The sequence below is a fragment of the Gavialis gangeticus genome, unplaced genomic scaffold (assembly GCF_001723915.1).
Source record: "Gavialis gangeticus isolate Ggan-Ray unplaced genomic scaffold, GavGan_comp1, whole genome shotgun sequence".
Lineage (NCBI taxonomy): Eukaryota > Metazoa > Chordata > Crocodylia > Gavialidae > Gavialis > Gavialis gangeticus.
Window position 1 is genome coordinate 19,294,501 of NW_017728995.1, and position 14,330 is coordinate 19,308,830.

Below are 14,330 nucleotides of genomic sequence, written 5' to 3' on the forward strand. Positions count from 1 at the left end.
CATCTTATTACTGTCACCTTGTTCTGCCCAGTGCTGTGCTCACACCAGAACGTGTAATGTGATGTCCTCTCTGAATGTGCCATTTTGCAGGTAGGTTATATGCTCTTTGAGACAGGAATCATGTCTTTACCTGACTTATATATATGGCCGAGAGTATGTTTTTGAGCAACTGAACATAATATGCTATGATGTTGATAGTGGCGAGGGATCCTAGACATCATATTTGAAATCCTAGATTCATACTGAGTGAAAATATTCTATATATTTCTAGAATTCATTCCTAAATCCATTTATGGAGCAAGAGTAAAATATAAGTTAAAAAAACAGCTGTTCTTTGGTTAAAAAAAAAAAATCAACACCAAGCTGTCAGGAAAGCAATTAATAGAGACAGAATGTGGATCTTAAATTCACCATCTTTAGTATCTTGGCAAATGGTGTTTTATTTCTGCTTTACTTCTGTTGATTCAGCCACGCAGCAATTCTTCTACAGACTAAATATTTGCTATCAGCTCTGTTTTAATTAACATGTGCCCTAATGAATCTGCTAAATTTGGGCAGGTATCTTTAATTCTCACTGGCTTCTGTGAGATTTGAAAACACCCACCGTCTCACAGGATAAGTGTTGAGTCCGTGCAGCTGACCACAGGGTTGTTTCCTCCGTAAATACATGCGTGGCTTGGCAGGATGAGACTCAGTCACTGTACACTTTGAGATCTGGTGAAGTCCTCTATTCTCGTCACCTGATTTTCCAACAAAAGTGTGCTTGTTTTTTCAGATCCTCCACAGGACAATGGTGGTTCAGAAATTCTAAAATATCTCTTAGAGATTTCTGAAGGAAATTCTGAAGGTAAATTAGATACTGCTCTGTGTATTGTAAATCCTTTGTAGTTATACATTTTCAACCATGAGAAGTGACTTACTCAGCTGTTATATGTTTTTAAAAAGTATTGATGTAATAATTCTTTGGTCACACACCAATATCAGAGATGGGTATTTTTAGCTAAATCGTTTAGTCTAAACGTTTTTCCTGTATGTACCCTTCATTAATTTTACACAATGTAAAATGTAGTAGTGGATGTTGCATTAAAGCACAAACTGGGGGAAAGCTTAGTCAAAATCTTTGTGTTTGTTTATTTATTGTACTTAATTAGTGACAACAAAAATAACTGCTCTTAATTTGGATTTCCAAACCACTCCTAATAGAAGTGATATTTGTCCTAGTTCAAACTTGCAGATCTGTAGATTGTTTCTATTTAATCAATGCTACTAATATGAAAGAATGTTATTAGGAAGATTTACTACTACTGTGTAGTGTTTCTTATGTATCATTATCCTAAATCTTCAAGTGTTAAGATACATGATCTAAACTCCTTTTTTTCATGGAAAAACTGAAGTAGAATTGCTTAGGAAAGACTATACCACAGTTTGTTAGCAGAAATACTTGGGCTGTTTCAGTAATTGTTTAGCAAAACTAGATTTTGCCACCTTTTATGAGTGATTATGGGGCAGGTACTAAGGATACAAGAGCTGCATCTGAGAGTTTCATCTCTTGCACTTCTGTAGCTTGTGTAAGAGCCGTGCATATATGCTGTTGTGCAGCCTTAAAATTCCACCTGTCCTGGAAGGTATTTCCTCCGCTGCAGAGCAGATTATATTGACTTTTGTTTGTCGGGGGGAGGGTTAAAGTACCCTTCCACTTCCTTTCTTTAGGATAGATGAAATATAAACTTCCTGGGCTATATTTACCATCCAGTGGAAAACTATATTTTTTCTTTAAGTCATAATATTAAATGCCCAAAAAGGGTAACAGGTCAATGTATTTTCAAACAAGGGATTAATTTGTTTCTATGGTATTTTTCTGTACCACATGTCACTTCCTTAAAGAATAACACCATACCATACAAGTGTGTGTTGTTTTCTAACTACATTTACTTTGAGCAACATTTCATTTAACAGCAGGTCAATGGGAAGTGGCTTATAGTGGGTCTGCTACAGAATATACCTGTACTCACTTGAAACCAGGCACTTTGTATAGACTTCGGGCATGCTGTATCAGCACTGGTGGACACAGTCAGGTAAGACTTGTTGGGTAGTGAAAATGATGATAATTGCTATATTAGCCTCATTTAGCTTTTCATATTAGATCTGCTAAATTGCTTCTGCTTCAAAGAGTTGATGTTTTTACCTGAACATTAGTATTTTGAATGTGATAAAATTAATACACTGATGCTCAGTTGTAGTATACTGATTTTTTGGACATATCTATTACCCAGAACTTATTAGCAAAATAAAACTAATGTTCTTCTGATGAAAAACATCCTAAATATGCAGAGAATAATATAAGTATGGCCCTTTCTGCTTATGTAGTTTGACATCTGACATAATATTTAACTTGATAAATTGAATATCAAGTCCATTTTATTTTTGTTCTTCGTGCATAATAGTTTTTGGCTCTCCTTTGTACTCAGAAGCCTGCCTATTTAGGTTTATTTTATATATATATATATATATATATATATATATATATATATAAAAGTAATCTGTCTTATCAACTTCCTGGTATACGACATGATTCTTTAAGCCCTGACAAGAAACATTATGGATTAATCTGTTTGGCTGGTCACCGTTTGTATCTGTGTGTTTTTCTGATTGACAGGTATCATCTGAACTCTGGAAATAATGTGCTATTTATTATATTAGTTTCTTTACATAACACCAACATGATCCTGACCCTTTGCATTTAACTTACTGGCTGCTGCAATAGACTTAGCCCATTCTCCCCTGCTTGTCTTGTGTTTCCAGCAGGATTCCTAAGACTTGCCTTGTCTGTTCTTTTCCAGTGTTCTGAAAGTTTACCTGTCCGTACGCTAAGTGTTGCACCAGGTCACTGTCGGCCACCACGAGTGCTGGGGAAACCCAAACACAAAGAAGTTCAGCTACAGTGGGGTGAGTGATCTAAGACGTGCCACAAGAATTACATTTACCACCTGTTGTTAAAGCTGATTGGGAACCTGTGTTTGTGGTTCAGTTATGTAAATGTAAAGAGCCCCAAACTATGAGGAGTACAGACACAATCTTAAGTTAGCAAAACAATTTTGGGGATACATGATATAGTCCAGAATTTGAAGTTGCTGTAGCCAACCTAATACAAACGGAAAGGTGTTCTTAGGGCAGGAGTGGGCAATTGTTGGGGATGGAGGGGCACTTAAGGAGTTTTGGTTAGCTGTCGTGGGCCGAGTCACCAAAACTCAGTAAGTGGCCCTCCGGCCCAAATAATTGCCCACCCTTGGGTTAGGCAAACCTAACCTTTGTTCCCTCCTCCTCCCTGCACCTACTCCCTCTGGCCTGAGTCCTCAGCACACAGCCAAGCTACTACTGAGTTGTGTCCCCAAGCAACACCTCTGGCCACATAGGCGCAGCTGGAGCGGCTTCCAATTGAGCAAGTTGCATGCCAGGGACTCAGGGAAGGGGTACAGGGAAAAGCAGGGAGCAAAGTGGCGCTGGCCCAGCTGGGCCCAGATAACCTGTGGCTCCCAGCCTCCTTCTCTCTGTACTCTCTACCCATCCCTGAGTCCCTGGCATGCAGCTGGATCAGGCAGGAGCTGCATATTACCAGTGCCCATGCCCCTGCCAAGCCCCACTCTGGCAGAGCCTGGATAACCCATGGCAGTAGATTTTGAAGAAGTGCAGTCTGAATGTTAGAGTTGCCTTTGTTTTACTGTGCATCACTCATAGTAAAGGCTGTTGGGAGGGATGCAGTTAGTTCCATCTTCCTTGCCTCTCAGTTGTGACTCTACCAGAATTACTGTATGTGAAGTTATTCAAAAGGGTAAATACCCCTGGTTCAAAAGGGACATCCAGCATCAGGCTTATTTTTCGTTCAGCCAACATGCTCCATGCACCAGCCAGCATGGTGGGGAGACAAAGACAGACTCTGCCCTTTAGCTCTTCCCTCTCAGACCCCACCAGCCTGTACTGAGGCATCCATGGCAGCTCTGCACAGACAGATTGGCCCCTCTAATATGGCTATTTTTGTTCTCCAATTTTTTCTGTCTCTGTGGTAGCATCTCAGCAGAAGATTCCTCTCCGTTCCCTGACATGCACTTCTTTATTAGACCTCTGTCCTTATCCATCTTGGTTCCTTCCAGAGAGAGACACTTCAATTATTGTTATTTGAGAGTACCATTTAATCTTTTTCTGGTTCAGTTGTTTGTTCTCTTCTTATCTTTGCTGTTTTATAAAAATTTGATTTTTTTTATTTTTTTATTTTTTTTTTTTTTAAATAAAACAGAAATAGACTGCATAAATATACAACCCTTTCTTAGATATAATTAAGGTCCAGGTCTCTCATCTCAGATGACGTCTTGATGCCTTTGGGGGATGGCGGGGGGTGGGGTTCCAGTGACTTCTTTTTACAAGCCACTGACTCTGCCCCCTCTATTTCCTGCAAAAAGTTCAGTTCCTCCTAAAGTACTTTTTAGAGAGCAACAGCAATGGTCAGATGATGATCAGTGATGACCTGTGGAGAAAATGGGGAATTTGTGTTGTATGCAAGAAAATACAGTATTTAGTTTAGAGAAGACTGCAGAGAGTCATGTTAAGTCTTTAAATATGGAATGACCTGTTGTAAAGTGGAAGGTAATAAGTTGATCTCCGTGTCCACGGAGATTAAGACAAGGAATAATGGGTGCCTATACCCATGCACCAAGGCTCATTCTACCCCTACTTGCTACAATTTTATTATTGATTTTGTGTTTTTTCCTCCTATTTATAAGTTTCCTGAAAGTCTGTCATCACTGTTTGAATTGAAATCGTAACAGGGTATCTCTTAAAATGATAAAATTGAAGAAATTCCTTAATGATTTTGGTCCTTATTAACAATGGATGAATAAGTATAATTTTAGGCTTTAAAAGGTTGCATTCTGCCCATGCTTCTTGTGTGTCAAAAATGCAAGGTTTTCAGGAACAAACTAACCCAGAACAGTCCGTTCCAAAGGTCTGAATTTCCACTGGAGAATTCGGTATTAATGGGTTGTTGAAAGAAGCAGCTGTTAGGATATCCTTGCAGTCTTTCTCCACCCAAAAGTGGTATTGGCTTCCCTCTGATTTTTCTGAATGTTCAGCATAGGAGCGATCCTTTATCTCCAACTGAAAAGGGGATATGTTGATAGTACATCTGCTTGTAAACCTCTTAAATCTAAACGTGCCATAAGAGCTTATTATTATTTTGATTAACATATAATTAGGGACCTATTGAAATCCAGGGGGCAGGTGGCTGATTTCATAGGCCGATCACGGGGCCAGATGCCATTTTTATGGGCTTATCTCAGCAGAGTTCTGGTGGCCCCACTGCATGCTGCCGATTGGTCAAGAGGGCTGTCTGTCATGCAGCCCTGCCCCTCACTGCTGATTGGTTGAGGGGGCTGTCAGTTGTGTGGCCCCGCTCTTGCTACCAATTGGCAGAAAGGGGCAGGGCTGCTTGACAGGCAGATTTGTCAGCCAATCAGTGGTGAAGGGCGGGGGGGGGAGGGTAGTCATCATCTTGCTTGTTCCCCCTGGGCCCTGGGACCCCTCCCACTTGCCCCCCGCTGCATGGCTGGGCTGCAGCAGTTATGAGGACTCCTGGTTCCCACTGGAGAACCAGCATTTTATTTTTAGGAAGTTGGGGGAGGTTGTGGATTTTGTGGACATTGCCCGATTTTAGTTATTTCCATGAAATCACAAATTGAATAGGTCCTTACATATAATCATTTATGGGTCTGTTCTGTGGTTTGATCTACACAGCCATGCATTTTGGCAGTGGAGTAAGTCCCACAGAGCTCTTTGACAAACATTCTCCTATTTTAAAGCTATTTAAAAAGACAGCCTATGTCTGTTTTCTTTCAACCATATTATTGGGATTTTTCCTTATTGAATGAAAGTGCTATCACCATTTTATTGTTTCTTTAAATAGATGTACCCATTCTCTCCAAAGGGAATACTAGCCACCATTGTTTAATAACTTTGTGGGGCTAGTTCTTGCTATGCCATGAATGGCTTGTTGCTATGAATGGGCTTATTTCAGGTATTGAATCTCTTCCCTCCCACACAGTTAGAGCACTGCAGCATCTGATCCATTGTTACTCCAAGCTTTTTGTCTCTGATCTTGTGATTACCTAAAGCTACAAGTACTTTTACTCACCCTGAGTAAATCCCAACATGATTGATATATTGTGGGTGAGAGACACTTTAAGAGAGAAAATCAGTTAAGACGATGCATACCTGGAGAATGAGGTAAATCAATGCCTGTTAATCCCTGATGCTTATTTATGGCACTCAACAGTAATGTATGATATGATCTCTTGTCTAGATGTTCCAGTGTCAGAAAGTGTGTGTCAAGTCTCAGAGTACAGTGTAGAAATGATGGAACCCGCAGACGTCACGTCTGAAGTGTATCACGGTCCTGATCTAGAGTGCACAGTCTGCAACCTTCTTCCTGGAACAACGTATCAGTTCAGAGTGAGGGCTTTGAATGATGGAGGGGTAAGATGTAATGTCCTGTGCAGCATCTGAAGAGAGGGTTCTGGAAGTTTTATTGTCCTAATGTCTTCCTCAGTATTACTAAAGGGGTAGGATGGACGCAAAGAACAGAAACAATGTTGAGATTTTTAAAAGGTCCAGTTAAGACTACTGTTTAAAGCACACTTGAGAGAAGCACTTTGTTTGAAACACAGTTTCTGCTAAGCTGTTTTTAAATGTGATTTGGCTGGCCAGTGTTTGTCAGGCCAGAGTGTGCTACAGTCATAGAGTTGATTAACTGTGTTAGTCTCAAGTCAAGCAATAGACAGAGCTGTGGCACATTAGAAAGAGTGGTTCAGAGGCATGCACTGTTGGAGGAAATGAGCTACTTCATGTGAGCATTCATAGCATCTGACACGATAGCTAGTTGCCTACAAAATTTCATGCCACTCTGAACTAGTTAGTCTCTAAGGGTGCCTGTACACGCGCAGGGAGGCTGCTCCGATGCACTGCAGTTACAGCTCATTAATTGAGTCTGCTGAAGCGTGATGATTAACGCGCTCCTGCCACCCTCTGCATCTTCTGTATCAGGGTCTCCACACTTCAAAATGGTGGTGGGGGTGCTTTAGCTAAAGCTCATTTAGTTAAAGTGACCCTGATGCTATTTTGAAGTGCAGTGATGCTGATACACAAGACACAGCGGATGTTTTAAGTAGAGTTGCTCTTGCACTCCCCTTCTCCCTACCCCTCCCTACCCCTGGAGCACATGTAGAAATACTCACTAGTGTCACTTTTTGTTGTTCTTTTTAATTCCTTGGAAGACCTGCCTGCCTTGGTGAGAGCACTGAAAACCTGATGCAGGCCTCACTGTAGTCAATAGAAGGGTTTCTATTGACTTTAATCAGTGTTGAGTTGGGTTTTAACTGTTGTTGTGTGCTCATCACTCCCAGCACTTTGAAACCATGGTCTCTGTAGTATGACCTAGTACAACACATTGCTTAGTTGACTGTCAAAGTGCTTGCAAGCAATCTTCATTATGAGCTTAATGATGTGAAGCTTTTAAATAATTCAGATCCCAGGGAAAAATGTATTAAAAATTGGATTAGGTATTTGATCAATTTGAAAGTTGTGTTTATTTTTCTAGGATATGCAGTTGTTACTTATCATCAAAAATTAATTGTGTACATATATCAAGGTTTGATTTGCCAGTTAAAAAGGCCATTATATTGCCCTCAATTTTGAGAGAGCATGTGTTCCTATTAAGCAAAGTTGCTAGTATAATTTGGGAGGTGGAGTGAAGTATGCCAGTAAATTAATCATAGGTGCTTAACGTTGAAGATTCAGTCTATATTTAAGAAAATTCTCTATTCTAAAAATGTTTCTGTGAGCATCTTATGAAAACCCTTCAACATTGTATAATGTGTAATATGTGCATATGTATATATCTATTCTTTCCCTCAGTATGGGCCATATTCTGAAGCAACCGAAATCACCACAGCAGCAGGACCACCTGCGCAGTGCAGAGCACCTTTCCTTTCCTTTCTCTCTGATACATGTGTACTTGTAAGCTGGGAGGTAAGACAAATGCTCTTTGTACACTTCACTTCTCTCTTGCTTGTTCAAACAAAACACATCATCAGTACATGGAAGCTAATTCAAGACCAGTTACAGTAAAGCTCTGTTATCCGGCATCCTTTGAGAATGGGGGATGCTGGATAACAAAATATGCCAGTTAACTGAGCGGCCTGAACAGGTGTCCTTGCCTGTTCGGGCCACTACTTCTCCTGCCGCATTCAGGGCATCACCGCCCCTCCCGAGGGGCATGGAGGCAGACCCAGTACAGCCTGTTGTGCCCCCGGGCTGCTGGGGCTCGGCAGCTCAGGCTGCTTTGCCCTGCGCCGTGGGGGCTCGGAGAAATCAGAAGTGCCACGGTGGGCGCTTCCGGCTTCACTTTACCTTACAAGCCAGTATGCCAGTTAGTAGAGCATGCTGGCTTGTGAGGTGCTGGATAACACGGCTTTTACTGTACTAATTTCAGGCCATTCCAAAATACATTATAACTACTGTCAGTTGGAGGAAGTAATCTTCCCTGCTTTCCTCTGTCCTGTTCTAAACCCAAGCAGTGTTGCTAGCACGTCAGCAGAGAGACGAGGGATTTTTATGTTTTTATAGTGAATGTCCCAATGGGATTGAGGCATATTGTATGTGTTGTGTAAATTTTTGAAACTGCATTTCTGTCAGTAATTTTTCATTTTATCTTGGCATAGTTCTGCTTAACAGGTCTGGTTTTTGTAGTCTACATGGGTGAGCTAATTGTGTGCACATTTTCAGTGGTCCTGATTATCATTAAGAAATTAATTCATTTTTATGCATTTTTCCTTCACCAGTCAAGCATAATGAACTAGAGCTCCCGTCTTTAAACTGAACTATAAAATGCCCATGCTTGTTTTTCAGAGTCCTGAAAGCTCTGGTGCTGACATCTCTGAGTACAGATTAGAGTGGGGAGAAGACGAGAAGACTCTAGAACTTGTGTATAATGGCACAGATACCTGTTTTGAAATAAGTGAGTTGTCGGCAGCAGCACATTACTGCTGCAGACTGCAGGTACAGAAGTCTATTAATTTTTTGCATATATTACAGTCTAAGATGTAAATACTGTTTGTTTATTTCCATCATTAACTGCTATGAAAGCAGGTGTTTTGTAAGTTAGAAGTAATGTCATGCCTAGCATGGTGATATAATCAAACAGCTTAGATCCTAAACAACTCAAATTGATGAACGGAGGAAGTTAATAGAACTTTCAGCTCTTGAAAATTGCTCCCATTTGTCACAAGCTTTAATTTCAGCAAGTAACACCATTAACAGCCCACAAGCCTCCCTGCCCTCTGGTATTAAAATAGCATAATAATGTTTTTAAACTATTTTCAAAATCCTTATTCTCTCTCTTTCCCACTGGCCCCAAACTTGGAAATGGTATGTAAACATTGTTTACCTCCCAAATGGATGTTGAAGAATTCCCATGGCTTAAATAATCTTGAACATTTATCAAGTAAAGCAAACCATCTGAGCAGCTGATAAAGATTCCTGTGTATGTAGGAGGCTACAGCTGCCAGGATGATGTACTCATCATCTTTGCCTCATCCCTTTGTTGTGTACCTCTTGTTGTGTAGCTCTGCGATGATCACCTGTTCTTTCATCTTTATGCTTCACCCATTCTTTTCAATAGAAGGAAAGCAAGTTAAAATATAAATATGATAGTTGAAATGTGATGTTCCCCTGGTCAAATCCCTGGGTGGGGGGGCACAGGAAATGGAGGGGTGAGGCCGAACTTTGTGCCTAAACTGCATAGCTCTGGGTGCTCCTCCACACAGCTTATTTATGTGCAAAAGCAGAACATTTGCAGTAAATCCAGCCAAAAATTCATGTGCCCATCCAGCTAGCAAGGTGTGGAAAATTCCTCCCCTTTCTCCCCCCCACACAATCTTTTAGCTTGGACCACCCAAGATTTCCTCTCTGTGGTCAGAGACCTCATGCTCAAGTGTTTCTGTTTGAGCTTTTAAATTCAGGATTCCTGTAAGACTTTTTTTGTAGCTCATTAGCAGTTGGATCAAAGCCAGAGAGCCTCAAATCATGCCTGCACCCCGCCTTCAGGCATACTCAGTTGTGTTCTGCAGACTCCATTAGCACTGGTCCTATCCCTTGTATTGTCAGTGGTTTGGCAAACTCGCTGGAGGAGCATGTGTGAGAGGAACTGCAAGCCAGAAAGCACATTCCATTTGCCCAGCAAGGGAAGTGCTTAGAGTCCACTGGCCTGGGAAGAGACCGTAGTACCAGTTTTGTGGCGAAGGGGGAACTCAAGTTTTTAGTGTTAAAAATGGAAACAGGCAGCTGCATAGTACATTCAGCTTGGGAACAGACATTTATTTTAGATTACCCACTACGGAAACTTTTTACAGCTCCACAAACATTTTAACACATCCATTGTAGTTTAAGCCATTGACAAGAGAGAGAAACTAAGAAAAATACAGAGTATCCACACAGATAAGTTTTTTTTTGTTTGTTTGTTTTTTTGTTTTGTTTTGTTTTTTTAACATCCACCAGCAATCTCTGCATCACAGATCTAGAGCTGCAGCATGTGAGTTGGACTACTTCTTGTATAAAGGAGCATTTGTCTTGAAAACGATATGCCAGAATTTTCAGTAGTAATAGGGAAGAGAGCAAGGTGTGAGGTTACAGGTAAGGGGAAATGTTAATTAATAGCAATTTGCATAGGGAATGTATTTTTATTAAACAAAATAACAAAGTGGAGAAACCAGAAATAAATCCGTTCTTTCCTTCATGACTATTAAGGACAATAACAGAAAAGCCTTTTTTTTAAAACACTGTAAGCATAAAGAATTTTCTCTGTTATTCTTTCCTTTAACAAACACTTGGTATCATTATATCAATTTATACAAATTGGTTAGTAAAGAGAAAATCAGGCATAAGTGACTGGAGGGAAACCAGCTTGTTTTTACAGAGAAGGGAAAAAAGGTCAGTAACACTAATGAAAATTCCTGAAAAGCTCCATCCTTTTAACCAAAGGAAATACTGTTCTGGGTAGAGAGGAGACATGGAACTGGTAATCAAGCAAGAATGAAGTGCCCATCAGTTACAATGATGGGGCTGTCCAATGAAAGAGTTATAAGTACCACTAAAACAAATTGCTCAGGGCAAGATACAGAGCGCCAAATGCTGGTTTAGAGGCGGACAAATAATATCATTGACAGACCACAAAATGAGGCTCACTATAACAGCTGTAGGAGCGCTTCATTAGATAAAAGCTGTCCCTGGAGCAGGATTTGTTTTGAAGTGCTTTTAAAGGCTCAACAAACCCAGCTTTATCGTCTGCTCCCCCAGCTTACTAACTGAGCAAAACACCTCGTGGAAAAATTGCTTATTCCTTGCACAGCAAACAAAATCTTTCTGATACAGCAAAACAAAGTGCTGCAGGCCCTGCCTTCCCTGGGCTACGCTGCTCCCCCTTAACAGACTGCCAGTTCTGCCTTTGCAGATCCTGCTTTTGGTGTGGAGTGCCGGCTTTGCTCTTGCTACCCCCACCATGAGAGAAATATGGTGCTCAAAGCCCTGTGCCTAAAAGGCATTGTGCCTCTGCAAAAACATTGGCTAACAGGGAAGGTCCTTCATTTAATTCTGCATACAGTCTATGGCACACAACTGCCCTCCACTGAATGAAATCGGAACCGTGATACAAATGAAGCCTAACTACTTCGTTGCCACAGTTTTCTCTGTCTTTTTCACTTGTACCTCAATATTTTGTACACAATTAGAAATGGATGTTTTGAAATTAAAGCAGCTAGTAAGTATGGAAACTTTGAACCTTAGACTTTTGTACTGGTGTTGTATTGGAGACCACACTCTGGACAAGAGGCTAGATGTAATGAGTGGCCTGCTCCTCTTTGTGATGGTTTGTGTGATTTTTCTGATTTTTGGGAGGAAGCATACACCATGCTGAGTGAATGTTTCCTTTTAACAAATTTTTTTTTTTTAAATATGGAATTAGCAAATTAACTTCCTAAGTCAGGGGTAGGCAACCCCTGGCACACATGCCTCTGTGGCACATGAAGGCATTTTGCTGGCGTGTATGCCTTGTGGCAGACAGTAGGGAAAAGGCTGGGGCTGTGCTGCCTCAAGAAGGGTCAAGCCCCTTGCAGCTCCCCCACCATCCACCCCTGGCATGACAACATCTTACACATCAAGGTTGTGTGTGTTTTTTCACGCAATGGCCAAAAATGTTGCCAACCCCTGTCCTAAATTAAGACTCAGCTTAGTCATCCTTAAATAGGCGTAATCTCAGCTGATGTCAAGGGTGGTTCAGCCTGAGTAAAGAATTTAGAATCAAAACAGTATAGAAGTAAGTATGGGCTTGAGGATTTGATGGAGACGGGCTTGGAATCTGGGAAGAGCCAGTTTGTTCATTAAGAACAATCATTGGCAGCATGATTATGTGCCACTTTCTTTCCAAACAAAGGTTCTTGCAAATATAAAGGTTACTGTTAAGTTTGAGTGAAATGCTTATGCAAGGACAAGATAAATAATCTTTAGAGACACTTCAAACTTTGTGCGTGACATTTAGGGTAATAGAGAAAGATATTTATTGTCTTCTGAGTGCAGAGAGAGAACACACATCATGAAGTAATGAGCTGTTGAAGGATAAGTATCTATTTTTTACTGACTGGGAATTTCATTATTTTAAACTTTTATTTGATTCTTATGTGAAATCAAGTATTAGTTTCTCTTTAAAAAAAATTTCTGTTCCACAGGCTATAAATCAAGCAGGAGCTGGACCCTATAGTGATGTAGTAACTTGCAGAACCCCAGCATCAGTACCTGATGCAGTCTCTACCCTCTCTGTACTGGAGGATGAGCACATGGATGCCTATCAAATATCACCCTCTGTGTGCCTTGTATTGAACTGGGAAGAACCATGCAATAATGGGTCTGAGATCACGTCTTACAACATTGACCTTGGTGACGTTTGCATTCCCGTGGGCAGCGTTACAACTTACGTTATTGATGATCTGCTTCCAGAAACCTCATACCGGTGAGTGTCATTATCCTCTAATATTCCTTAGTACACCATCAGAAACACATGATATCACATAAATTACTTTTAAAAGGGGGAGCCTATTTAAGATATATCCAAAATAACCCAAACATCGCCTTTAAGTATCTTATCTGTATCGCAATGCCTTAAGCAGTAAATTTGAATACTTCAGGTTGCAAGACTTGGTTCCTTCCTATGTCCCTTATCAACTTATTTTTTTTCCTGCAAGTTTTATCTGGGTTCTTGTCTTTTGTGTGTAAAATCTGTTAGCTCTTATAGGAAGTTTAATCTGAGTGGAGTATATAACTACATTCAAGAAATAGGAGTTTATCATTATTTTCTTGCAGTGTATTATTTTTCCCCATATCAGTCTATACTGTTCTAAGTATTCTATGGTATTTACTATGGTGTTTCCTTTGCATTGCTAATGCATTGTATACTGCTAACAATTTTGTTTTTATTAAAGTACTTCTGATTTTTTTTTTTATTATTGTCATGTGAAAGCAAAATCTAGAAAGGAAATATTGGATTAAATAAAATAAGCTGCTAATTTTGTTCTGAAATGGTTTCTCCAGATGTTTAGCCTGATTTTCAGGCTTCTGTCTTTTTCTAACTGCTGCAAGAATCGAATTAACTTAAACAGTAGGAAGCAGATGTGATGGATAGCATATACATTGGAATTAAACGTGGCAAGCAAAGTTCTGTTATAAAATTATTCTAATAGATACATGATGCTGAGAAATCTGGTGTTACAGTTGAAGAAATTAGGCTTGGTACAGGTTCACAAGCTTGATTTCACAATCATGCAAGGCTTACGGAGTTCAAGTAGAATGATCCCACCTCTAAAACTTCAGCACAGTGGCACCTCTGCTATTGCTACTTGTCTTACAAATAGATTTTAAGCTATTTTTGGAAGGGGCCATCCTATGTGCCAGGTGTCTTGGACTGCTGAGAACTAATACAAGTCATAAGTAAGGTTCTAGCCTTCTGTAAATTTTTAAGTGGGACTGAAACCTGAGACTGAAGGATTCAGAGATTTCTAGGGATTCAGAGACTGGGATATGGAGCTCAGCAGAGTAGGGATGCAGGGGCAAAGCAGAAGTGGCGACTTCCAGCTTGCAATTGCAAGCTGGAAGATGTGGCGGCTGGCGGCAGTTGCATTTTTTCACTCTCCCTCTTCCCCCATCCATTCAGTGCCTGGGACAGTTGCCCCTAGTACCTTTCT

General features: G+C 40.5%; 1 protein-coding gene across 2 annotated transcripts in view; it reads left to right on the plus strand.

Moving 5' to 3' along the window:
• FNDC3B (fibronectin type III domain containing 3B) overlaps positions 1-14,330 on the plus strand; it is a 449,034-nt gene that overhangs the window by 359,071 nt on the left and 75,633 nt on the right. For both annotated transcript variants that reach the window (XM_019503306.1, XM_019503307.1), the window contains exons 16-22: positions 776-847; positions 1,957-2,075; positions 2,841-2,946; positions 6,350-6,522; positions 7,960-8,073; positions 8,953-9,102; positions 12,822-13,102. In XM_019503306.1, the coding sequence (XP_019358851.1) occupies positions 776-847; positions 1,957-2,075; positions 2,841-2,946; positions 6,350-6,522; positions 7,960-8,073; positions 8,953-9,102; positions 12,822-13,102 (1,015 nt within the window). The remainder of the gene's footprint in view (positions 1-775; positions 848-1,956; positions 2,076-2,840; positions 2,947-6,349; positions 6,523-7,959; positions 8,074-8,952; positions 9,103-12,821; positions 13,103-14,330) is intronic.